This window comes from Alnus glutinosa, chromosome 4 (genome assembly GCF_958979055.1).
Source record: "Alnus glutinosa chromosome 4, dhAlnGlut1.1, whole genome shotgun sequence".
Lineage (NCBI taxonomy): Eukaryota > Viridiplantae > Streptophyta > Magnoliopsida > Fagales > Betulaceae > Alnus > Alnus glutinosa.
This window is the reverse complement of record NC_084889.1, coordinates 32,047,130-32,073,931: the sequence shown is the minus strand read 5'-3', so window position 1 is coordinate 32,073,931 and position 26,802 is coordinate 32,047,130. Positions and strand designations below refer to the sequence as shown.

General features: G+C 34.1%; 1 protein-coding gene across 1 annotated transcript; it reads right to left on the bottom strand.

Moving 5' to 3' along the window:
• Positions 1-11,924: 11,924 nt before the first annotated feature.
• Positions 11,925-16,583, bottom strand: LOC133866029 (beta-amyrin 28-monooxygenase-like). Its single transcript, XM_062302595.1, has 4 exons — positions 16,005-16,583; positions 14,571-14,989; positions 12,983-13,170; positions 11,925-12,535 (listed from the first exon to the last, which is right to left on the bottom strand). Exons 1-4 carry the CDS (start codon positions 16,538-16,540, stop codon positions 12,236-12,238), a joined length of 1,443 nt encoding a protein of 480 aa, XP_062158579.1. The 5' UTR covers positions 16,541-16,583; the 3' UTR covers positions 11,925-12,235.
• Between the last annotated feature and the right edge of the window lie 10,219 nt (positions 16,584-26,802).

Here is a 26,802-nt window from a genome sequence, read left to right as displayed (position 1 = left end):
CTGGATAAGTAGGCTGCTCAACCACCTTGTTCAGATGAGTCTCATAAGTGGTATCTCACAACCACCTGTCCAAATTCTCTCAAATTCAGGCAGATAATTTGAGAGGATCCTAATCCTTTGACAAAATGAAACAGAAGTCGCAAGTTTTGAATTTGGCTCAAGTATAATTAGCTATTAATAAAATCTATATTGCATTTAATAGGGACCGGCCCCACATAGGGCTGCACCAACCACGTAAAGTATGAATTGCATTTAATAGGGCTGTACCATCCTTGCATATGGGGTGGCCCACAAGCCATCCTTAGTCCATGGTGTGGCCACACCAACCTGCACTGGGGTGGCCCGCAGGCCTTCCAGATGGGGTTAGGGGTGGCGGCAAGTCACCTTCGGCCCATTGGAGTGGTGCGCAATCATCCTCGGACCATTGGGGTGGCGGTGAGCCGCTCCTGAGGTGGCCGGCGCCACCTTTGGGTGTGGCTTGTTGCCATCCCCATGCTTTGGGGTGGCCCGTAGATACCCCATATGGGACTGGGGTGGCGCACGGCCACCCCCAGCCCATGGGGAAGGCGGCGAGCTACCCTTGTCCCCATGACCGCCAGCCACCCCACAAATTCCATCTTTTTCAAAAAAAAAATAATAATAAAATTTGAAGTTTTTTAATTTTTAATATATTAATATATTTTTTTTTATTAAGAGTGACACGTGTCGCTTTTTTATTGGACTGACAACAACCTAACGGTTTCTATTATGTTAGTAGACGGAAAACGACTTCAGAGAGTAATTTGTAATTTTTGCCTGCCATAAGAACTTTACAATTATCTTTTATACCACAGGGAGTGAGTTGTAATTTAGGTCAACCATATGAATCAATGGTACAATTTTTCCTTTTAATTTGTGGTACAGGTAAATTTTATATTATTAATTAACTGGTTAGATTATTATGTTATTTAAAATTTTTAAATGATGTGATACTTTATATATTATTAAATGTTATAAAATTTAATTGAGACCATTTGCACGAAACAATCTCCCCAAGAACAACTCTTTTGGAAATATTTTCAGCTTATGCAGTTTGGAAGAAGCTGCACTCATGGCAAGTATTGCTCGAAAGATATGGTCTAGACGAAATTCTGTTGTCCATGCTGCAGGTACTTTTACACGTCCAAATCAAGTGCTTAGAAAGGCGGTTGTGGGAAAGTGAGGAATATAAAATTTGTTCATTAGAGAATTCGGATAGTGTTGCTATTTGGCAACCTCCTCCCATAAGTGTTATTAAAATAAATTGGGATGCGCCTGTTAATGTCTCCAACTCATCCGAGCCAAACATGGCAACTCTCAACCATGCAATATCTCCCAACAAGGCAACTTCCATCCATGCAGCTTCTCAACACAGCAAGTTGTCAACCGAGCATCACGCAGCCAAGAATCATGCAATCACTGCCAGCATCGTGCAAGAAAGGAAAGCATCACAGCAGCACAGGGAAAGTATTGCTGCTGTGATCTCGGGTCTGCCTGCAACATAATTGGAAAAATATTCATTAGCATATAATCCCTGCAATCATGCAATCACTGCAATTGGGGGATCTGATCTATGATTTGTATTCTCCATAAATAAAGCATAGGCAATTATGTATATAAATGTACATGAAGTATCATTGAAAATTCATTGAGCAATAAACAAAATTCCTGTGTTACTCAAAGTCTTACATGGTATCAGAGCCTTCATAGGCCAACGCCCTTTGTCTCAATCAATCCTTCTCCAAACACTTTTCCTTTATGGCTTCCTCATCCTCTATCTCAGCTTCAACACCTGCATTCACTCTTCCTAACCTCACACACTTCCCATCCATCAAACTTGAGGGTCCAAACTATCTTGCATGGACCACTCAACTTGCTCCAATTCTGAAAACTCATGATTTAATGGGCATTGTGGACGGTTCTGAACCCTGCCCATCACAATTCCTGCTCAATGATGAAGGCAAGGAAACACTTAATCCTGCTTATTCCATTTGGCAGAAAAAGGATCAATATGTCCTAAGTTGGATCAATGTCCATCTTAGTGAACCGGTTCTCTCTACAATCTATGGTCTTCAAACTGCTCAACAAGTTTGGACCTCTTTGGCAACCAAATTTGCCTCTTCAACCCCATCTCATGTTTCTCACTTGAAGCGTCAGCTTCAAACACTCAAGCAGGGTTCCAAATCTTGCTCTGAGTATCTGAAAAGTGTCAAGTCCCTGTCCAATCAACTTGCAGCCATTGGAAAACCCATTAATGATGAGGATATTATTTCCTATATCATAAGTGGGCTCAATCCCACCTTTAATGCCTTTGTCGCAGTCTTTTCCATGACTTCCAAAGACAAAGAACCATCTTTCTCTAATTTTCAGGACGAGCTACTCTCCCATAAGATGCTGATCAACCAACAGCAAGAAGTCGCCTCAGATGGCAGCAACTTTGCTCTCCTCATGCAGAGGCAAAACCGGTCATTCAAACCAAACACTCCCAACCATAATAGAAGAATGAAGAACACAACTTTCAGCAGATATCCAGCAAGACCTGGATCAACCAAGCCCTTCATCCATTCTGCTGGCCAACAAGCAGCTCAACAGCAGACTCCCTCTCAACAGCCCGGCTTCTCCTTCAGCAGTACCAATCGGGTTCCCTGCCAGATTTGTGGCAAATCCAGCCACCAAGTTCTCGATTGCTTCCATAGGATGGACTACTCCTTCCAAGGAAGACATCCACCATCTCAACTGACAGCCATGGTGGCACATATCAATTCTGAAATTGAAGATCAACAATGGCTAGCCGACAATGGTGCTAATGCCCACATCACCAACGAATTGGAGCATCTTTCAGTTCAACAGCCCTTCAAAGGCAATGACTCAGTAGCTGTTGGTAATAGAGCTGGATTGCAGATTGAAAATACTGGTTCAACCATTCTCAATTCTGAAAATTATCACTTTCATCTTAAAAATATTTTACATTGCCCTCAGGCTGCCACTAAGCTTCTTTCAATTCAAAAATTTTGTCAAGACAAATCTTGTTATTTCATACTAACTGCCTCTCATTACTTTGTGAAGGACATTCGGACTCATGCAATTCTACTGGAAGGAAGGAGTGAACATGGGCTGTATCCACTGCGGTTTCGAGGTTCTCCACTCAGAAACAACAATAAGGCCTTCCCTGTCTTCACTGCTTTACTTGGTCTAAAAACTTCTACTGATGTATGGCATGCTAGACTAGGCCATTCTTCTTTTCCTATTGTCAATCATGTAATAAAGGCACATCATTTGCCTATTTCTTCAAATGATATCAATAAAAACCACTTTTGTGATTTCTGTCAACTTGGAAAAAGTAAACAACTTCCCTTTTCTCCTTCTTCTCGGATCAGTAATGGACCCTTGGAAATTATACACACTGACATTTGGACCTCTCCTATACCTTCAATGAGTGGTTGCAAATATTATATCATCTTCATTGATGATTTTTCAAGGTACTCCTGGATTTACCCCCTGCATCAAAAATCTGAAGCCTATGATAGTTTTGTCAAATTCAAGCTCCTAACCGAAAACCAATTTTCTTGCAAAATTCGCCAACTCCAAACTGATGGAGGTGGAGAATTTAACTCTTCTCGGTTTCACACTTTCCTCTCCAACAATGGAATTCTCCATAGACAAACCTGTCCACATACATCCCAGCAGAATGGTATAGCCGAAAGAAAACTCAGGCATATACTTGAAACAGGTCTTACCTTGCTAGCTCACTCAGGCCTCCCTAAATCATTTTGGGTTGATGCCTTTCTCACCTCAGTTATGTCATCAACAGGTTACCAACTCCAGTCCTTTCAAATCTTCTCCATTTGAAAAACTTTATCACCGAAATCCTGATTACTCTCTTCTTCGTGTCTTTGGCTGCAAATGTTTCCCTCTGCTCAGACCTTACACATCTCACAAACTTGAATACAGATCCAAGTCCTGCATTTTCATTGGCTACAGTCACAAAAGGTTATCGGTGCTTCGATCCTCTTTCTCTCAAAGTCTATCTCTCAAGGCATGTTGTTTTTGATGAAGCCTCATTTCCAGCAAAGGAGAATGCCTCTTCATCACTTCCTGCCAGAAGCACTGCTGAGTCTGCTGCCTTCTCTCCACCCACTGTAAGCTTTTATCCTCCTGTTGTCCAACCTTTAATTCCCACATCATCTGTTACACACACACCTCCATCGCCATTGCTTAATGAACATCCTGCAGATATGCCAATCTCTTCCCCTGCACCTACTTCCAGCCCTACTAGCAGTCCTATCCCACCAATCCCAGCCGACTTTCCTCTTAACAACCACCTTGCAGAACCTCTCTCACCAATCACTTTTTCTCCTATCAGTCCCACCATGAATTCTCCTGCTGCCTCTCCACTGCTTGAAGCATCTACCACTCCTCCCGAGGCTGTCCCCTACTCTTCTGAACCTCCCACACCCCTACCTCCTGTCCAAATCACCTTACCCCCTGTGTCTAACCACCCTATGATCACCAGGACCCGTACTGGTTCCACTAAACCCAAACCCTTTGCTGATTACAAAATGTTCTATACCACCAATCACCCTCCAGCTTCACTGCCAGCAGCCCCCTCTGAGATTGAGCCCTCATGTTACACTAAAGTTGCCAAAGATGCTCGATGGAGGGAGGCTATGTCTCAAGAATTTCAAGCCTTGATTACTAATGGCACATGGACCTTGTGTCCTAGACCTCCTACTCAACATGTCCTTCGGAACAAATGGGTGTATCGCATTAAACATAAACCTGATGGCAGCATTGAAAGATTCAAATCTAGGCTTGTGGCTAAGGGCTTTGAACAACAAAATGGGATTGACTATACAGAAACATTCAGTCCAGTCATTAAGGCTTCTACCATCCGAATTGTGCTTGCCTTGGCTGTTCACTATGACTGGACCATTCGCCAATTGGACATTTCCAATGCCTTATTGTACGGTTCTCTGCTGGAAGAGGTTTACATGGAGCAACCCCAAGGCTTCATTGATCCCTCCCAGCCAGACCATGTGTGCCGGCTTCACAAGTCCATTTATGGACTCAAACAAGCTCCTCGAGCTTGGTTCCACTGCCTCTCATCCACACTTTTGGACCTCGATTTTGTGGCCTCATTGGTTGATTCTTCTCTTTTCATTTTCATCAAGGACAATGTTAAACTTTTTCTTTTAGTTTATGTGGATGACATTATTGTCACTGGAACACATATTGCTGCTATTACTTCTCTTGTTTCTCAATTGCAGACCAAATTTCCAGTTAAGGTCTCCAGATTCCTTACACCTCAGTTAGACAAAATATATCACTGATCTCCTGCATCGTACCCGCATGCTTGGCGCCAAGCCTGCAGCTTCTCCATGCTCCTCTGGCACCAAATTGTCAACTTTTGATGGCTCTCCTCTCCCGGATCCCTCAGAATATCGACAGGTGGTGGGTGCTCTCTTGTATTGCACTCTTTCTCATCCTGAACTAGCCTTCTCTGTCAACCAGTTATGCCAACATATGCATAACCTTACCACCGTTCATTGGTCTGTTGCAAAACGGGTTCTTAGGTACTTAAAGAACTCTATTGATCATGGTCTTCTCTTCACCAAAGGTTCTCTCCACTTGCAAGCCTTTTGTGACTCAGATTGGGCTGGGAGTCCAGATGATCGACGCTCAACTTCCGGGTTTGGTGTGTTCCTTGGCCCTTGCCTTGTCTCCTGGAGTGCCAAGAAACAAGCTGTGGTGTCCCGCTCCAGCACCGAGGCTGAATACCGTGCCTTAGCAATTACAACAGCCGAGCTCTTTTGGTTAAGGATGCTGTTCAAGGAACTTGGCATCCGGCTGTCTCAAGCTCCTACTCTATGGTGTGATAATGTCAGCGCCTTAGCCCTTGCATCTAATCCGGTGTATCACGCTCGTACCAAGCATATCGAGGTGGACTATCACTTCATCCGTGAAAAGGTAGTCAATGGAGACATCCTTATTAAGTTCATTTCCACTCTTGATCAGACGGCTGACATCTTCACAAAAGGTTTGTCTTCTGCTCGCTTTGCTGAACTCAAGTCCAAGCTCATGGTCACTTCACTCCCCATTCGCTTGCGGGAGGGTGTTAATAACTCTCAACCATGCAATATCTCCCAACAAGGCAACTTCCATCCATGCAGCTTCTCAACATAGCAAGTTGTCAACCGAGCATCACGCAGCCAAGAATCATGCAATCACTGCCAGCATCGTGCAAGAAAGGAAAGCATCACAGCAGCACAGGGAAAGTATTGCTGCTGTGATCTCGGGTCTGCCTGCAACATAATTGGCAAAATATTCATTAGCATATAATCCCTGCAATCATGCAATCACTGCAATTGGGGGATTTGATCTATGATTTGTATTCTCCATAAATAAAGCATAGGCAATTCTGTATATAAATGTACATGAAGTATCATTGAAAATTCATTGAGCAATAAACAAAATTCCTGTGTTACTCAAAGTCTTACAGCGTCGGTTAATAAATCAAAGGGATGGATTGGTATTGGTGTGACAACACGAGATTATCAGGGGTTTTTTTGGGAGCAAGATGCTTTACCCAAAAATTATTGATAGACCCACATGGAGTAGAAGCAATAGCAGCACTAGCAGCAGTGTTGTTCAGTAAAGAGGTGGGATATTTTTCGATGTCATTCTTTAAAGTGATGCTTTGCAGCTAGATCAAGAGATTAATACGGTTCTTCCCTCTTTTAGTAGTTGTGGACATTTCATAGAAGGGATTAAGAATGAATTGGGCAGTTTCAAATCTTACTATGTCACTCATGTGAAGAGAGAAGCTAATTCAGCAGCTCATACATTGGCAAAAGTAGAATCCAAAGAGGTTTTAAATTCTATCTAGCTAGATGATATTCTGGATAGTATATGTGAAATTGTAACTAGGGAACTTGTTGTCCATAGATCCTGAATTAGGATCATCTTGGTTTTTTTTTCTATCTATAAGATTATCAGTATTTGTTTAAAAAAAAAATGTTATAAAATTTAATCTGAATCACTAAATAATTTATCTTCATTCTAAAGGTACTATATGCACTTTTAAAAAAAGATTAGGTTCAAAATTATCGTAACCACAGTTTTGAACTAAAAGTTGTGATACTATGTTAAATTACCACTTATCTCAAAAATTTAGCTGATAGGAAGATATGAATTTAATCATTTATTTAATATTCTTACGTAATGAAATTCACATTTTTTTTTATTGAATTATAAGTTTAATCTTGATGCAACCCAATCGGGAAAGGTAGAGCGAAACCTCTAGAAATAAACAAGAGCCTAAAACTCTATGGAACAATAGCAGATTGCTCTAATTAAAATTACAACATTAAAGATGTTCTCAGAAATTTCTTTGATCCATACTCTATCCATGAATTATTTTACCATGGCTTTAACAAGACCATAAGCCGCATAATTTGCCACTCTTTGGATATAGCTAATTTGCCAACATGTCGAGTAGAGAGAAACACTTTTATATCGGTTACCAATTATCCGTATCTAAACCAGTTTGGACCATTTACATTTGTCAAGAAATTATACTAATAATTTTTTGGGTGACCAATCAAATGGCATGGAATATATTTGTGGTGATTCTTAACTCTCATATCCATTAATAAGATTTACGTGTATATATATAATATAGATATAATTCATTGTCAACTTTTCACATAATTATCCTATGTGGCAGGGAATATAAGATAATCGTGATTTTTTTTTTTTTTTTTTTCTCTCCAAAGAGCCTATAATTCCCTGCCACATAAGATAATTGTGTTTTTAGTTGTGTGAAAAGTTGACAGGAAATCATATTTCATAATTATATATATATAGGTAATACGTATATATCTCTCACACATGTAGGATAGTTTATGGCAACACGTACATATTTGAAACTGATATAAATTAATTTGTGAAAGCTGGATTAGACTAGCAGCATGCACCACTTTGTTTTTTGTTTTTTGTTTTTTTTTTTTTGTTTTTTTTTGTTTTTGTTTTATGTTTTACACCAATAAGCTGTACATGCACTACTTCATGGCACCATATTATTCTTGTTATATACCACTTAATTTAATTTAAGTCTAATGAGGATCAATATATATAAGACACCAAATTATTACCTTGAGTAATATATATTGTCAGGATCGGAGTATGAATTAACATCAACGAATGCATAAAAATGATTGATTTTATTTAAGAGAAATGATTCTTTACCATCTAAATATACAACTTTTCACCACCTTGTCTATGTGGCAAGGTGGTCCCCCACTTTATTTTATTTTTTAAAAATAAAAAAACTCTAAAGTTAGTAGGAGACCACCTTGCCACATAGACAAGGTGATGAAAAGTTGTATATTTAGGTGGTAGTGAATCATTACTCTTTATTTAATCAATATTCAACAGTATTAATTTAGAGAAATAATTAATGCAAAATATAACGCATCTGATAATTCTTATAATAATGGCCACTCACGAACATGAAGCCAGTTAAAGGGTATGAAACTTTAGGACTTTTGGAGTTAAAATATAACCCAAAATATCTCAGAAGTTATTTTTTTTTTAGAAGAGAGTTTAGCACTTTAGCTTAATTTTGAAAATTTTGTTAGCTTGTCGGTTTCCAGCATTTAAGGTGGTGTTTGATCCTGCAGCCAATTGCAAGAAATTTCGCTACTTGAATTGCAGCCACAATTGAGCGAGGGTTTTGGTAAAGTCCACTTGGCCGAAGAAGTCTCAATAATTAATGTTCGAATTTGTGTTTGAACAAGTAAGCTTTGTCATGAATTTATTTTATGTAGGACTTTGTTTTATCCGGCCTGTACAACGATGATGAATTTGTTAGCTTATCGGTTTCCAACATTTAAGGTGGTGTTTGATCCCGTAGTCAATTGCAAGAAATTTCGCTACTTGAATTGCAGCCAATTGAGAGAGGGTTTTGGTAAAGTCTACTTGGCCGAAGAAGTCTCAATAATTAATGTTCGAATTTGTGTTTGAACAAGTAAGCCTTGTCATGAATTTATTTTATGTAGGACTTTGTTGTTATCCTGTACAACAATGATGAATAATAAAAAATCGAAAAGAGAGATTGCAAAAGAAAATGAGCCACTTGTCCCAACATGCTTAAACTGATTGCAACTTGACCAACAAATTAAAACATTTTGATTGTAGTTTGTGCTTTTATCAATTTTGGTTGTAATTTAGCAGTCAAAAGTGCTGAGTAGGCCAAAGAGTAGTATAAGAAATAATAGAGGCAATTCTCCTGTCAAATAGTAAGGTGATGCCTTGATATTTAACGCTTCAAAAAGCTTGATAATCATTTTGATCTAATCCGTGATAGTTAGGTTATCTAAATCCCGGGTATTCAAAGGCCAGGGTGACAAAGTAGCAAATGAGGAAGAGATGCTTATATGTTTAGAGATGTGTTTAATTGGTGTCATTCTAATTTTACACCTTTTTTTTTTTAAAAAAAAAATAAAAATAAAAAATAAAAAATTTTATCATTGAATTTGTAAAACTCACATATCGTATGATAAATTTAATTATGAATTTAAACATTTCTTATAAAAAAAAATGAAAAAAAATGTATAAAAAAATAAAACCAAACATGGAGAGGTTTCCCGTGTGGAATATTAATAGATGCTCAAATGTGTCCGGTCCTCATCTTGGTGTTGTTTCAATTGTCAACATTTTTGGTTGCTGGCTTCGATTTCCTTCAATTTGATTGATTTTTTTATTTTTTTATTATTTTTTTAAAATTTTTTTTATCAATCATTTATTACCATGTGTTTTGTACAAACCCCACCCCCACTACATGGGACCAGGATCAACTGGGGAGGAGCCGGTCATTTATACACAATGGCAAAATTCTAATTTCACATGGTGTGAAATTATAATTATGCTCCTTATACACAAGGAACGGCTCCTCTCCAATTGCTTCAATCGGAGAGAATCCTGATGCCATAATATCGTACTCTGAGATTAAAGAATATTCTATTTGATAAAACAAAAGCGAAAGCCGCAAGTTATGAATTTGACTGATCAGGTATAATTAGCTGTTGATAAAGTCTATATTGCATTTAATAGGGGCTGCCCCCACATAATAGCATGTTTTTAATTTCTGGTATAGTTAAATTTTATATTATTAATTATCTGGTTAGATTATTATTTTATTTAAAATTTTAAATGATGTGATATTTTATATATTATTAAATGTTATAAAATTTGATTTGAATCAGTAAATAATTTATCTTCGTTCATAAAGGTACTATAAGCGCTTTTTAAAAAAGATTAAGTTCGGAATTATTCGAACCATAGTTTTGAACTAAATGTTTTAATACTATGTTAAATTATAATTTATCTTCTAAACTGATAAACAGATATGAATTTAATATCTTGACGTAATATATATATATATATATATTTTGAATTATATTTATATATATATTTTGAATTATATGTTTGACCCAATTGGGAAAGTTAGAGCGAAACCTCTATAAATGAACAAAAGCCTAAAACTTTATGAAATAATAGCAAATTGCTCTAAAATTACAACATCACAGATGTTCTCAGAAATTTCTTCAATCCATACTCTATTCATAATTAGTTTTACCGTTGCTTTAGCAAAGACCATAGGCCGCTTAATTTGCCACTTTTCGGATATGGCGTATTTTTCAACTCCGCCGAGTAGAGAGAAACACTTTTATTGCAGCCACCAATTGTCCGTATCTCCGCCTGTTTGGACCATTTACGTACATTTGTCAAGAAATTATACGTACTACTAATTTTTTCGTTGACCAATCAGATGGCATGGAATATATTTGTGGTGATTCTTAACTCTCAGATCCATTAATAAAAGAGTAATGATTGAATACCACCTAAAGATACAACTTTTTACCACCTTGCCTATGTGGCAAGGTGGTCCCCTAGCTTAATTTATTTTTAAAAAATAAAAAAAATAAAAAAATTCAAAAAGTAGTGGGGTACCACCTTGCCACATAGGTAAGGTGGTGAAAAGTTATATTTTTAGGTGGTATTCAATCATTACTCTTAATAAAATTTACGTGTATGTATGTACGTCTCACACATGTACGTACGATAGTTTCTGGCAACACGTACATAATATTTGAAACACATGGACCACTTTGTTTTGTTTTTCTGTTTTACACCAATAAGCTGTACATGCACAACTTCATGGCACCATACTTTATATTGTTCTTGTTATATACCACCAATTATTATAATTTGCGTCTAATAAGGAATATTTTGGTGTGTAGAATATAAGCTAAGGCACCAAATTATTACCTTGAATACTATTATCGGGAGTATGAATTAACATTAAAGAATGCATAAAAAGTATTGATTTTAATATTTTATTGAATCAATATTCAACAGTATTAATTTAGAGAAATAATTAGTGCAAAATATAACGCATCTGATAATTCTTATAATAATGGCCACTCACGAACAGGAAGCCAGTTAAAGGGTATGAAACTTTAGGACTTATGGAGTTAAAATAAAACTCAAAATATCTCTGATTATTTTATTTTTTTTAAAAAAATTTTGAGAAGAGAGTTTAGCTTAATTTTGAAAATCTTGTTAGCTTGTCACTTTCCCCGCATTTAAGGTGGTGTTTGATCCACCAGTGATAGATTGCAAGAGATTTTGCTCCTCGAATTGCAGCCAATTGATCAAAGAGGATTTCGGCGGAATCTACTTAATTGATTGAATAAGTTTCAATAATCAATCGTTCGAATTCGTGTTTGAACAAGTAACCCTAGCTTGTCAAGATTTCTTCTATGTAGGGCTAGCTCGAACAGACTGATTGCAACTTGGCCAACAAATTCAAACATGTTACATGTTGCAATTATAATCACAAATTTTCAACACAAATTAAGTGGTCTCATAAAATATAGTTATTCTTTAATATCCATTTTACATTTCCTTGATGTACGTCTTTGAGAGACATCTGGTGGAATATGTAAGTCACACGGGTGGCTGATCATGTAAATGCTTTAAACACAAGACAAAAACAAATACAAGAAAATAATAATAATAAAAAAAAAAAAGAGAAAACGAATAAAGGACAAAGGTTGGCTTGTGTGCTTTTGTATAGCTAGATTTTCTTGTGGGAGTGGTGAAGGAAGAAAATAAACCTAAGATTTTGAGTCCTCGACTCCAACACGTACACTCAAGGTTTGTGGGGGTAAAGGCGAACAGGCAGGCCCTTTGCAGGCATGGGCATGGGATCAACGACGATTTTCTCGTCGGGAATCATCTTCTCCCACCTGAACCTTTTCACTAAGTTGTGCATGAAAACAAGTATTTCCAATCGGGCATATTCTTTTCCTGGGCACATCCTCGGCCCTCCACCAAATGGAACATATGTGTACGGAGCTGGTCCACTTCCATCAAATCTATTCGGATCAAATTTCTCTGGTTCTGGGAAGTATGCCGCATTCTTGTGTGTCGAGTTTGCACTCCAGTACAACTGCATGCACAACAATAAGAAAACTCATTATATTACTTAATTAAGTAAGTTTTATGATATAATATTTTGTTGAAAATGTCTGTCAAACTCTTTTTTCTTTTTCTTTTTTTAGAGTGGTAATTAATGTTCGCGTATTCTATTCGGGTCGTATCGAGACATAAATATAAGAATATATAAGTCAATCTTAATCCAATCCATTTAATTAAACGGGTCAGAGTTCTTAACCCTAACTCGTTTATAATTTTGTGTTGTATTCGTGTAATTCGCGGGTTGTATGTCATGTGTCACGTTCGAGTCGTGTTGAGACATTGATATATGATTATTTAGGTCAACTCTAATTTGAACAATTTATTAAGAGGGTCAAACTCTTCAATATTAATTTATTAATTTGGTATTAGATTTATGTCAAGTTCCCTGGTCATGTTAAAACCATAGAGATCTACATACCTTCCAGCCCTTGGGAATGGAGAAACCATTGAAGATGAAGTCATTAATGGCTTCCCGGAAAGCTCCTTGGAGAGGTGGAGCAAGCCTCATCACTTCACAAGCTACGTTCCATGAATATCTCATCTTTTGAATATCATCCCAGTTCAACAACTCCCCAGGTGCTTTGGAATTGGCTATCTCCATTTGCTCTAATTAAACAAAGACAAAAAGAAGAATCAAAAGAATGATCAATAATTGTAGTCAATATAGTCTTCCCATGTACTATAATATAGCTAGGTTGTTTGCCGGCTTAAGGAAGGCAAGGAAAAACAAAAAGCAAAATAGAAGAAGAATGATATGCTAATTTCTACACTCCACTCCAGTAGGGACAGATCTAGACGACCGCCAAGTCAACTCAACCCAAGAAATGGAGGTGACCAATATAATATTTCTCATAGGATATTATTATCTGCCCAATCAGATTAGTCCATCTGTCCATGTGCTAAAGACACGATGAACCCTGCGTGTGGACGTGCACGCATGTTTGGTGGACCATCAAATTACAAAGTCACATGTCAGGTTTCATTGCAATCTGATTAAATAAAATCCGTGACACGACTGCTCTTTTTTAATGATTCAAAAAATTAAAAACGTTACAAAAATATTGCTTATATTCACACAATGAAAGATTTTGGGGTAATTACCTTTTCCCCCCATCAATTACCAGCCATTGTCAACATGCCCCCATGAACTGACACCTCGACCAAAAGAGAGCATCCAACTACCATCGTTACCCACTTTGCCCCCATCCGTCAGAAGATTCCGTTAACTTGGATGGAATATTCCATTTTTTGGTGTTAATTTTTGTTTAAAGACCAAAATGCCCTCTACAGTAATTAATAAAAAAAAATATTAAAATTAATATATTTTTTTGTTTTAAAAAAAAAAAAACAAAAACAAAAATTAATCTAAGGGTGGCGCCCTTTTTCAGTTTTTTTTTAAAAATATTAATTTTAATATTTTTTTATTAATTACTGTAGAGGGCATTTTGGTCTTTGTGTGAATTAGACTGACGGATGGGGGCAAAGTGGGTAACAATGGTAGTTGAATGCTCTTTTTTGGTCGAGGTGTCAGTTCATGGGGGCATGTTGACAATGGCTGGTAGTTGATGGGGGGAAAAGGTAATTACCCCAAAGATTTTAGTGTTTTACTTTAGAGCAGTGTTGATATATAGAGGTTAAGATTATCATTTCGAAAAAGAAACATATTCGGATTACTATAAATTTTACGACAGTTTATAATTAGTAAAATAATTAAGTAAAAGAAAATTAATATTCTTATCAACACATAATTAATCACATAAGATCAAAGACAAGTTTCATCGGATAGAGATTTCTGATAATTTTGTAACAGTTCGAACAATAAATATAAAAAAGCCAGTTTACGCCCATAAAAACTTTCCAAACATTAAATTGCTGAAAATGTAGATCAGTTTCATATGAAAACATAAAAAATCAAATAAATTATGGGCCTTAAAATCTTGTAATGCAATATATATATATATATATATATATATATATATATATATATATATATATATATAAATTACCATTGTAGACTCCCTCATAAATATGAGGAAGCTCAGCAAGATACTTGACAATGAAAGTGCAGGCAGCACTCGCCGTGTCGTGGCCGCCGATCAGCAAGCCGAGAATTTTGTCGGCGATGTCTAATTCAGTCATGTACTGGCCATTCTCGTCGGAAGTCAAGAGCATGTGAGACAGTATGTCTTGTGTAGGGCTAGCCTTGCCCTCACCCAAATCCACCCTTCTCTGCTTAATGATCGCCAAGAGCTCCTTTCTGATGAAGTTTGAGGCCTTGATTCCACGGTTGAACGGCGTTCCCGGCAGGTCAATCGGGATTGAAATGATCCCGGCAGCCAAAGCATGGAATGGGTCGGCAAATCTTGCTATATGGGTCGGATCCTCAAGGCTGAGAAACAAGCGGCAAGCCAACCAAAAAGTATACCTATTGACAGAGACTCCCATTGAGTAAATTACATATATGGTATTGCGATTTGACATATATACTAAAAAGTGTCATTTAAAACTAAATTCTATAAATTCTATTGTTTTTAGAGCACTTTTTTTCTTTTAAAATTATAATTTAAGAACTTAAAACAATTTATGTTTTCAAATAGTAAATAGATGCGCATTTTAAAAATTACTACTTAAAATAGTAGTTGTTTTGAAAATTTAGAGTTTTAAAGGCTAACGTTTTTAAAAATCACTCTTTAAAATCACATATTTTAAAATTTTTATTTTTAATCACACTTTTTAAAATCACAAAATAAAACAAACCCGCATTCTATACTCTTTTAAGTGTTGTATTTGTTTTATAAGCACTTAAGCCAAATTTATTTTTAAATACATAATTAAACGGCTAGTAAAATTACATTTAAACCTTCAAAATTATGTTTTAAAAATGTTAGGCCACATTGTCGCCGCCTCTAACTTAACTGTCATTTTTTCAAAGCAGCAATCAAATGAAATTCTTTTCACACTTAAAACGCGGTTTTTTCAACTGCCGAAATGATAGGGCTAAAATAGCACTGTAACTGTTTTTTTTTTTTTTTTTTTTTGGTTGAAATAAAAAGAAAAGATAAGATAACTGATTTGACTCTAAAAAAAGGCTATAGGGGAGTAATTCTAAACGTCATACCCATGTCTATATTGTGTCCCTCTAAAAATGAGGTGGCTTTTAAAATCACCATGTAATCAAAATTCAATTTTGATCAATCACAAGCTCAATGGTGATTTTAAAAGCCACCTCATTTTTAGAGGGACACAAAAAGGACATGGGTATGACGTGTAGCATTACTCGGCTATAGAGTACGGTTGGTTTCAATATTTTTTTCTTTTCCTTTTTTTAAGCTGTCTAAAAATCCTTCAACGGAAAAAAAAGAAAGAAAAAAGGATCAATTTAATTATTTTAATAATTAATTCAATGAAGAAATGAAAAGAAGTTGGATATCAACCGCTACCTTTTAGAGAGAGGTAATACAGTGACTTCCTTATGGCCGTCCCAACCAGAAGCGAAGTGTCTCTGTGCGATCGTATCCATGATACTGATGTATTTTTGCAAAGCCTCGGGCTTAAGGAACTGGGGGAGCAACTTTCTCATCTTCTTGGCCTCTTCTTTGGAGCTGGTCTGGTTGGAAGTAGGGAAGATTTTGTTGACGGAGTCCGGCCACCAAGCTGTTACAAGCTTGTTCTCATTGGAAAACAAGAACTTGTTACAGGCGGCACCGCAGAAGACTGCCGCCGGCTGCCCAAGAAGCGAGGTTTTGAAAATTTCGGACGAAAACTTGGTCATGCGGTCGAAGATGAACTTTTCCGGGTGGCCTTTCCATCCGGTGGACAAGAACTCGAGGCTCTCGCCGATCATGGGGTACCCGGTTTTCCCAGGCGGAAGGTTTGGGCCGGTGAAATTTGACCGGTGTTTGTAGAAGAGGGTGAAGAGAGAGAGGGAGACGAAGGAGACAAAGAGGAGGAGGAGGGAGAGGTAGAAATGCTCCATTTTAATCGGTTGGTTTTTGTGTGGGAGAGGCTGTTGTTGGGGTATATGGCAATGATCGAATGTGTCCTTTTATAGTTTTATTTTTAGGCATTAGTCCCAAAGTCAAACAATTAATGCTTGTTCTCACCCGAGGTTGGTAAAGTGGAAAATTAAACCATTATTTTGTGAAAGAAAAAAAAAACAAAAATACCAAATTTTGTAAGTTATCGGAACAGCTTCAAAAAGAAGTCCTAGAATTCGCATGCCCCAATTAATCCTATAAATATGGATTAAAATGTCTATAATTATTTGAGAGAATTTGACTAAATAAAAATTTAGTCGTTCAACCATTTATCTCGTCAAGTAAATTTTATAAGTGGTCTCTCACCATCACCTATCTGAATTTTTTCAAACTCGAATAAATAATTATAGACAATTTTGATCCGTCACTAATATTTAAAGTTGGTACATTTAACGATGCATATGAAGTCAAGGTTGACACTTTTTTTTTGAAAAAACAAAAATTAATTTAAATAGAATCATGCATGTATAATGTTGGATGCACTTGTAAGCTTTGTGAATTTAAAATATTTCTATTGATATTTATAATTACCATACTTATAACATTTACTGCATGCAATAATAAGATGTTACAACTATTCATCTTTTAATTAAGTATGAATTTAATGTATTGTGGGATGCCTTAAACCATCTGCTTGTTAACTTCAACTACATAACTTCATTGAATGGTCTATTTAGCGTCTTCATTGATATATATGCTTGTTATTATTGCCATGAATATATTAGATCTTTAACGGTCTTCAATGTAGAACTCTATTTTGATGATTAGAGGTTTTCTTCAACATATCCCCTCATCAAACTCAACGGTAAGAAACAAACGTTGAGTTTGACGGATAATGATAAACCGATCGAGTAGACACAAGAGGCCGGGCTTGGAAACACATGCAAGAAAAGAGGATCATTGTCCCATCTTAGAGCACTAACAGCAAATTCCCAACCATTTTCCTTATATTTAGATTACAAAACTACTTTTTGCTTCCCTATAAAAAAACACTCCACAATAGATTTCCTTATATTTCCTTATATCAATTAAATATTATTTTTTTACTCTTACTTTATTCTTTTTCTCTCTTTCCTACTTTTTCTCTCTTCTCTATATCAATTAAATTTACATTTTTTATATTAAAATAATACATAGAGAAAGAATAGTAGACATGTATACATAGAGAATTACTATTCATTCCCAATCCCCTCATCTAAATATAAGGCATCTGCTGTGGGAGGTTTTTTGATGTTTTTCATGAAATTTTCCCTAAATATAGGGAAAGGGAACCAATATATGGTAATTGCTGCTAGTGCTCTTAGGCTGCTAAGAACAAGAGGATCCCTCAATTTTTGTTTTCTCTTAGACTCTGTGAATTTTTGTGTTATATATTCTTAAAGTTTGCCTAATAACAAGATCTCAACTCATATTTTATGCAAGAAAAGAACCCAATTGCAACAGTATTATTAATGTTCCAATACATCGATCTTTTTTTTTTTTTTTTTTTTTTTTAATTTGAGATTAGAAAATAAAGATTTTATAATGTGGAAAGAATGTGTGAACGTGCATTACACTAGTTGATTTTGCGTGTATATATGTACGTATCACCATATTTTTATTTTTGTTTTTTGTTTTGGCTGGGGGGTCAGTTTTTTTATCTTGTGGGAAAAGAAAACTATAGAGGGGAAGAGTGAAGGAATTAATCTACATGGAAATGAGCTGAAAATATGGAACTCGTGCACCTCGTGTCGCCGAGTCAGGCAAAAAGCAGCATATTTGATCGTGCTGCCTAGTGCATGCCCTCCCATTTGTATACTTCATGATGGCCTCAACACCCACACTTTTGACCATTTCTCATTTATTTTTCCTTCTGTCATTTTCCCCTCTAATTTTAAAAAATTACCATTAAATTTGTCATCAAAGGCGCGCGAAACCAAGATTTGAGAGGAAGGAAGACGAAATTAAAGAATGAAAATCTTTAAGAGTAAAAAATTAATTTTGAAGAGTCGAAGTTCAAACTCAAAAAAAAATATAAAATTTAGGATAATTTTTTTAAAAATAATAAGTTTTTAAAAATTTTGAGGAGACTTCTATCCCGTTTATATGGTTATCTCATATAGTGATTTTAAAATATAAGAGGACGAGAGAAAGACATGAGTAAATGTGTACTTAGCGCATCTCGCCAAGTCAATCTCTAATAAGCATGTTTTTGTCTCTAATTAGTACTCAAGCCTGCAACCAAACAAGTCATGGACGCGTACGTATTGTGTTTTGGCATTTAAGTTATTCTATTGTTATTTGATTGCCAACACCTTAATGTCAAAAGACTATTCCACTTCTAAGCTATTAGTCTTAATTATAAATGAATCATTGATAATTAGCTTTTTGGAAATTTTTTTTATATGTATTTAATGCCATTTTAAACAATAAGCGCCATTAAATTTAATGCCGTTTGAACAATAAGCGGCATTATTTATGACATTTTTAACGTTTTTACAATAAATGGCATTAACACATTTAATGCCACTTCTCAAAAAACAGCATAAATTAACGCCATTTGCGTCCTAATTGGCATTAAATTAATTTAAGACCACTACATTAATACTGTTCAAATTTGAATGAAAGATTAAAATATTTTCGTAAAAAAAAAAACTCAACCTCACCTTCGGCCTCACTTCAAAGAAAGCAAGTTCCACAATCCACCTTAATTTTAGTATGGACAAAGTTTCTAAGAATTTTTTTTCTTTTAATTTAGTTTATTAAACTGACATATGTTCTTAAACTATGTGAATTTTACGTACTTTTTAAATAAAATTAATAGATACTTAAAATTCATGTGAGAATTGCATATTTTAGAAAAAAAAAAAAAAATCAATTTAATAAAAAAATTTATTTTAATTCAATTTTGAGATCAGCTTTATGGTTTTATAGTATTATATTAGATTTTAGTGTACAAAACGTTTCCGGTTATTCTTATTGCCTTCATTTATCGTAAAAGATAAAAATTCTTTTGGGGAATTCTTAATTAATCACCTACAGACTTCCTTTATATATACCAGAATTTGTCACTAGAGTGATGCCTACAATGCTGGCTATTGAGTATTGATTGAGCCAATCCAATATTCTAATGCGGTCACGCAAGCTTCGATCTATATATTTAGTAAGGTTAATTTACACGATTGATCAGTTGAGTAATAATTTTTTACAACAGAGAAAAAAACAAAAGAAAATCAATTCCAGCGAAAAAGACATTAAGGTTGAAGCTAAAGCTAAGTTTTGTAAACGAAATATAGATCATTCATTTAGGAATAAAAATGGGTATTATTGAAATATAAGAAGTTAGAATGAGTGGTCATTCCTTTTTTTTTTTTTTTTTTTTTTTTTTTTTTTTATTATTATTTTTTGGTAACAACACATGATGTTCTCGTTGGAATTAAGTAAAAATTCATAAAATAACCAAGCTCAAAAATTATTTTCTGAAAAAAACTATGTTTTTTAACACCCAAAAATTGAAAAAAGAAAAAAGGATCATTACAACATGGTGGCCAACCACCCTAACAAAACACAGAAGGTGGACAAGACCACACCGATGAACATCGGGGGTGGCCGGATGGTCAACCACCCGTAGGGTCATGTGCAACGCATTGCATGACCACTTTTCTATCCATTTTAATTTCCAATTGGCGCATCATCCACGCTACAAAGTGGTAGGTGGAACCGAGAGTGGAAGGAGCTCGTCAAGATGAAGCTAGCTAGCCCATTTCTGTAGGGTGAGAGGACCCTAAAAGTCAATTCGATCTTAAAAGATTATTAAGCAAATGAATGCACAACCTAAATATTCAATTGTTGACCGACTTACAAGTTAACAGATTAATTAGTGGATCTAAAAGTGGTTTTTTTTTTTTTTTTTTTTACGTGGTCTTTCTGTGGGCTGTGGGGGTTGAGAAAGTGAATTATAATTAAAAAAAAAAAGAAGTAAAAAAAAATTAAAAAAATCAGGGTATGGAATAACTATATACTCAGATTGTCATATTAAAAGCTATGGCTCTCTAGTTCTATCTCTGCTTACTTTTGTAGATTATGCCCTCAGTTTCTAGAAGTGTTTATTGAAAATTTTGTGATTTCAAATAAATTTTTATTGGAATAAATATAAAAAAAGCCTATTCAACTAACAATAATTTTCAATAAAACCCCACAAAGTGACTGGCATAATGGTTTGATAGATCAAACTACTATTTTGTATATATTTATATATAAAAAAAAAAAATTACTTTGTATCATTCTTCCTAAAATACCCATATTTTCTTAAAAACTAAAGTAAAAAATTAATTTGAAAAACTAAAATAAAAGGTCCACTTTTTCAATTTCATTTGTTTAGTTTTCATTTATTTATTTTATTTTGATTTAGCTTTTTAAATTATTTTTTTATTCTAGTATTTAAGAAAATAAGATTATTTTAGAAAGAATGATAGAAAAGGTGCAATTTTCCTTTATATACAAAATAGTAGTTTGATGTATCAAACCATCCTGCCGGTCACTTGGGTGGTTTTATTAAAAATAGCTATATAATTAGTTGAGAATGCTCTTTTATATTTATACCATTTCTATTCCATATATAATAGCTGTCTTGATCTACTATGTATTACATGCGGATAACTTTTAGTGAAAATTTTGATCTGATTTTATTTTAAAAAAAATAATAATAAAATTTTTTTAAGAAAATATAAAAAAAATATTTTATTTTCCAAAATAATTTTTTTTGGGATGTCCTAAAAGGAATAAAGCATTTGGTTTAAAACTATGGGCATACTATTTGTATATGTATTTACATATGCCAACCCATGACCAAGCTATAGGCAAAGTCAAACAGATATTCTCTCTCTGTGTGAACAAGAAGTACTCGAGCCTCCAGTTTCAATATCAGAGAGCTGATCGAGGCCGGCCATCAGCCATGTATGAAATGAGTTAAAGTTAGGCTAAAAACCAAGACAATAATATGCGACCATGTTCGACTTTTTTTGAGGTTGATGCCTGGACAAGACACTATACAGTGGCTCTAATTTGTTGCGTCCTAGTAGTAATATGAATCAGTAGTAGTGCATGGACAACGTGGGCCGCCTAACGGTGGCTTTGTTGCTGACTAGCTATAGCTCTCTGCCTTAATTTGTATGCATGCATGACTGCCAAAGTTTCGTGTCGTGATCGTGTAGACTTTTGCAACAAATATTAGATCAATCACTGCCACAGCTAGTGTGCCATATCATGGTATATTTCAAAGGGAAAAGAAAGTGAACAATAATGTTGCTTCTTGGAATAAAAGTGTCTGCCTTTAATAAATTAGTTTGTACTATATATCTTCTCTTGGATTAGAACACGTCTTTTCCTTTTTCTCTAATCTTACTTTATTTAAGGGCGGGCTCCATTTTTTAATGTCTTTCATGGGACATTGCTTTCAGTTATTATAATTGTACAGAAGAAAAAAAAAAAAAAAACTATTACTTCATTGTTAATATCTCAAAAAAAAAAAAAAAAAGCTATCAATTGTGTTAATTTCTCCCCCTAAACAACCGAAAAATGTCAATGTCCTCCATAATGACAAATCCTTCATAAAATTATTAAAATTTTAAAAATTTGTTAAAAAAAAAAATCTAAAATAACAAAAAGTTAAAAAAAAAACTAAAAACAGGTTCTTCTTTTTTTCTTTGTTTTTTTTTTCCTTTTAATTTTTTTGTTCTTTTCGGTTTTTTAATTTTCGTTTTTTTTTTTTTTCCGTTTTTCCCTTAATTTTTTTTTCTTTATTTTTAATTTGTTTTTTAAAAAGTTAATTTTTTAGTTTTTTTAGTTTTCGAATTTATAAGGACTTTAGTCTTATTGAAAAAAATTTATGATCATTTTTTTTTTGTTGGTCATAGGGGGAGACATTGACATGTTTTGGTAGTTTGAGGAGGATATTGACACAATTAGTAGTTTAGGAGGACACTAATAATTGAGCGGTAATTTTAAGAGGATATGTGTATTTTTCCAAAAAAAAAAAAACACACATATATACACACACAAGCACATGATTGATGGTAATGTATGAATTTTTTAGTCTCTATTACAAGTTAAATCACTATTCATTCTGGAAGATTAAGCTTATAGAAATGAAATAATTTAATCATTTAATTAAAATAAAAAAAAAATTATTTTTATATTTTTAGCAGTTTTTTGTGTTTGCATTTATTTGTTAATGTATTTGTTTTAAAAATAAAAATTTGAATTGCCTTTAATTGGAGCATGAGAGTTTTATTTGTATTTTAAAAAATGATTGATGGAGACTGAAGTTAATTGGGTCGAAGACTTTGACATCCGATCGGAACACGTGATCGCAGGTCAAGTGTTCGCCACTTAATTTGTGAGTCTGTGATCCGCGTGGCTTTCTCAATGTTCATAAAGTTGGTATCCTAGCTTCATCTATTCTCTGTATGAAAATCAATGATTTGAAATGACTTATGAGCATCGTTATTTATATATTAATCTACACTTTTGATTAATAGATTGAAGCAAAAAAAATACAAGTTGCATGGTGTCAAGTTGGTTTTTTTTTTTTTTTTTTTTTTTTTTTTTTTTTTTTTTTTTCTTATATATATTAGTAGGTCGATCTTTCCCACTAGAGATAGAAAATGAAGGAGAAGCGTGGAGATAAATAAAAATGCGAATCAGAATAGAATCAAGATGTAGCCCACTTTGTCACGTTAGAATCGATAGGTATTGCCGTATACATTATTCCTAATTAAGCCAAATCAGATCAAAACTTCCTTTGTTTCATTGATCATTGACATTCAAATCACAAAAAGTCTACAGCTGCTATACTTTTAGATTGTAGTGGATAGGTTTGTTTGAAAAAGGTGATTCTTGTAGAAGAAGGTGATCGAATGACAATCATTTGTTGGAGTTACAAATTGAGTCTTGTGAAATAATTTTTTATTTTTTTTATGTAATATCAATTAAACTGTAACATGAATATTTTATAGTAGATGTCTTTTGAGTTGCTTGGCTCTCACAATGATTTTATTTTTGAAGAGTTATCTAAATAGTTTTCACTTTATTGTCAAAATCTTTGTGTTATTCAACAATTAGTTTGGTAATTTTCTGTTTAACAACTTGAGGCCTAAATAAAAAAAAAAAAAAAAAAAATTCAATTCAATTCATATACATAAATTTATTTTCTGATAATATTTCGAAGTGCAAATGAAAACGGGCGGGAGAAGATGCAACAAAACCAATAAGATCCACTGAGGTGGAAAGCACCTTAAGTAGACAAACGTACCCCATCATTGAATAGGTATTGGTATTAGTGCAAGAGACCATAATGTATACGCAGACAGGAGCTCCTCCACTCCACCAGGACTTTTGTTCTGAACCAGTAGCACTCTTGTCACTGGTAACAAATAATGCTTTGCCAAAGACAGTGAATTAAAGATTTGTAGTTTTAATTTATACAATCAACTAAATTTTGTCTATACAAATAAGACTCATTGCACCAAAGGCTCATTTCACAATGACTCGATCTACTTCTAATTTCATTATCCGTTTTAGAGAGAAAAAAATAAAAAATAAAAAGTGGAATCCTGAGTTTTTTGTTTTTTTATGTTTATGCTTGTTGGGCTACGTGTCTATCAACCGACCCACCCGAAAACGGTTAAACAACGCTATACAAAAGCCCCTCGTAAACCACATCAATAAACGTCCCCTTGATTCCGGACACGACACCTACTTGTGCGTATATCACATATAGTTTGAAACTTGATTTAAGGAGTTGAATTTCAATTTTACAAAGTTAATCAAACTGACCAAATCTGCTGCTCATGGTTGTGTCATTTTGATTAACTTGATAACATGTGTCATAATCAGATTGACTTAGCGTGGTAATTTTATTTATTTTTTGAAGTTGAAAGATCTTGTAGCTGTCTTAACTTGAATGCCAGGCTACATCAATATATAATTCTTTATTTGCAGCTTACAAGAATCGTGGTATTGACAATTGATTGCTGATATGTAGAAGCAATAATAAATTGAATATAACTAGAATAATGCAAGCAACCCTTGTCGTTGTTGTTGTTGATCATATATTTATTTCTAGATTTCAGCCTGTAAGAAAGTTGAGTCTAAGATCTAACTCGATAATACTTTTTTTTTTTTTGAAAAGACTCTAGATAATACTTGTTTAAGAAGTAAACAGAGGTTCTTATTTGGGGGGATCAATAGTAAGGGGCAATAATTCTAACTTAAGTGACATTTCTTCGAATAATAATAAAAAAAAAAGAAAAAAAAAAAGACATTTCTTATGTCCACATTTATGGGATAAAAGATGATGGCATAGGTTCAAGAATTAAATAATATACATGTCAAGGAATCAAACTCTTCATGTCAGACCGATTGTGATCATGCCTTCAGCTAGCTAGGGGTCATATAGCGGCGGAATATATAATAGGTGCTTTAACTTGGAATATTGTTAAACTATATTAGGAGTTCAAGAATCAAAGCTACGGTTTAAAAATTATCATAGTTAAAGATTGTAACCTAACTATATATAATTAAAGATTATCATTTAGTTACAATTGAAGACTATGACTCAGTTACAGTTAAAGTTTATCACGTAATCCTAATTCTCCTATTGAGCTTAATTGTTATATTGTAAACATTACTCAAAGAAATAAGAGTAAAATGTAGTTTGAATTCTTAATCTCCTAATATACTTTAAACAGATATGAGACCTAATTTACATATGTTCAAATAATATCAACGTTTTCCACTTTCCCCCTTCACCGCATTGACAAAAAAAAAAAAAAAAAAAAAAAAAAAAAAAAAAAAAAAAAAAAACTTGTGAGATTGAGCTCTCGGGTCTCCCCTTGAGCGTTCGTGGAGAATGGAAGATTTTCGTCTCCTCCTTCGTTTTTCTTCCACTTTTTTGTCTTTATTGGGTGAGTGGGAGAAAATGAACCACCACCCCCCAGCGCCCCCCGGGGCATCACTGAATATAGGAGATCATTTTTTTTAAAATTAATTTTTTTAATCAATTTGTTAACTATTTTCATGAAATTGTTTTATTTTTTTAATCAAATTGTAGTTGGATTTTTTTAATGGTCGTTAATTCCCCGCGATCTCACTTTCAGCCTAGAGCCAATTATGCCATGCATGCCAGTTCATCTGTGATGAGGAATATATATTATCAAGTGAACCCTTAACATGACAACTATATATATATATATTAGTCAGTATTTTTTATAATAAAATCTATACTACTACAAGTCTACATTCTACAAAGTACGTTCTTTAACTAAAGAGGTATAATAACAAAAAATTGGGACAAACACAAAATTGCCCCTTTACTAGTTGCGAATTTATGATTTTTTATTTTTTATTTTTGAAAAATGCTTTTGGTATATTACAATTTTTACTATATTAATTTTCTTACAAACTGACGTTGCAGTCCACGTGGCATTGACATGTCAACCACAATTAAATTTTATTGTTTAATGACTGATGTAGTAATTGTCATTTTAATTTGTAAAGAAGTTTTAATAAAGGTTATACTACCCCTAACAACCATCCTTTTTTTTTTTTTTTTTTTTAATCTTAATTGGAAGGAATATTTTTTTTTTTTTTTTTTTTTTTTTTTTTTTTTTTTTTATCCTTCCTTTCTTTTATGAACTTTTTTTTTTTTTTTTTTTTTTGTATGAACTTGGTAATTGAATTTGGCCTTTTGGTACATCTTTTTTTACTTATATATAATTGATATTATATTATCTCTTTTAGTAGGCCAGGCAATCTCACAAAGTGAATATGGATAAATTTTGGGCATTGATATTCCTATTAAAAAAAAAAAAAAAAAAACATGATTTTGTTTAAGAATTTGAAGACGTAGTCAACTTTGTCAGATTTTATTTTAAGTTTATATACTGGGTTCCCTGGATAAATTCCTAACTTTGCCCTTGCTTTCAGAAATAATTAGTTTGGTTTCTTTTTTTCTTTTAGAAAAATAATTATAAATCGAAAAGGAGAATGAAATTTCAATAGTGCAAATTCGATAATGATGTGTCTTTTTATTATTGGTTTATTAGATCACCATGCATATATGTTACGTGTGAATTAACCTTGTAAATCTGCTGTACGTTGGTTTAGACGAAAAAATAGCTATAGATTTCAAATTATTCAAAATATATAGAGGGTTAGTACA

Coding starts and splice junctions, on each gene's coding strand:
- LOC133866029 (XM_062302595.1), bottom strand. CDS start 16,540: ATGGAGCATTTCTACCTCTCCCTCCTCCTCCTCTTTGTCTCCTTCGTC. Junction 14,990..16,004: donor GTATTACCTCTCTCTAAAAG/GTAGCGGTTGAT, acceptor CTCTGTCAATAG/GTATACTTTTTGGTTGGCTT. Junction 12,536..12,982: donor CCATTCCCAAGGGCTGGAAG/GTATGTAGATCT, acceptor TTGTGCATGCAG/TTGTACTGGAGTGCAAACTC.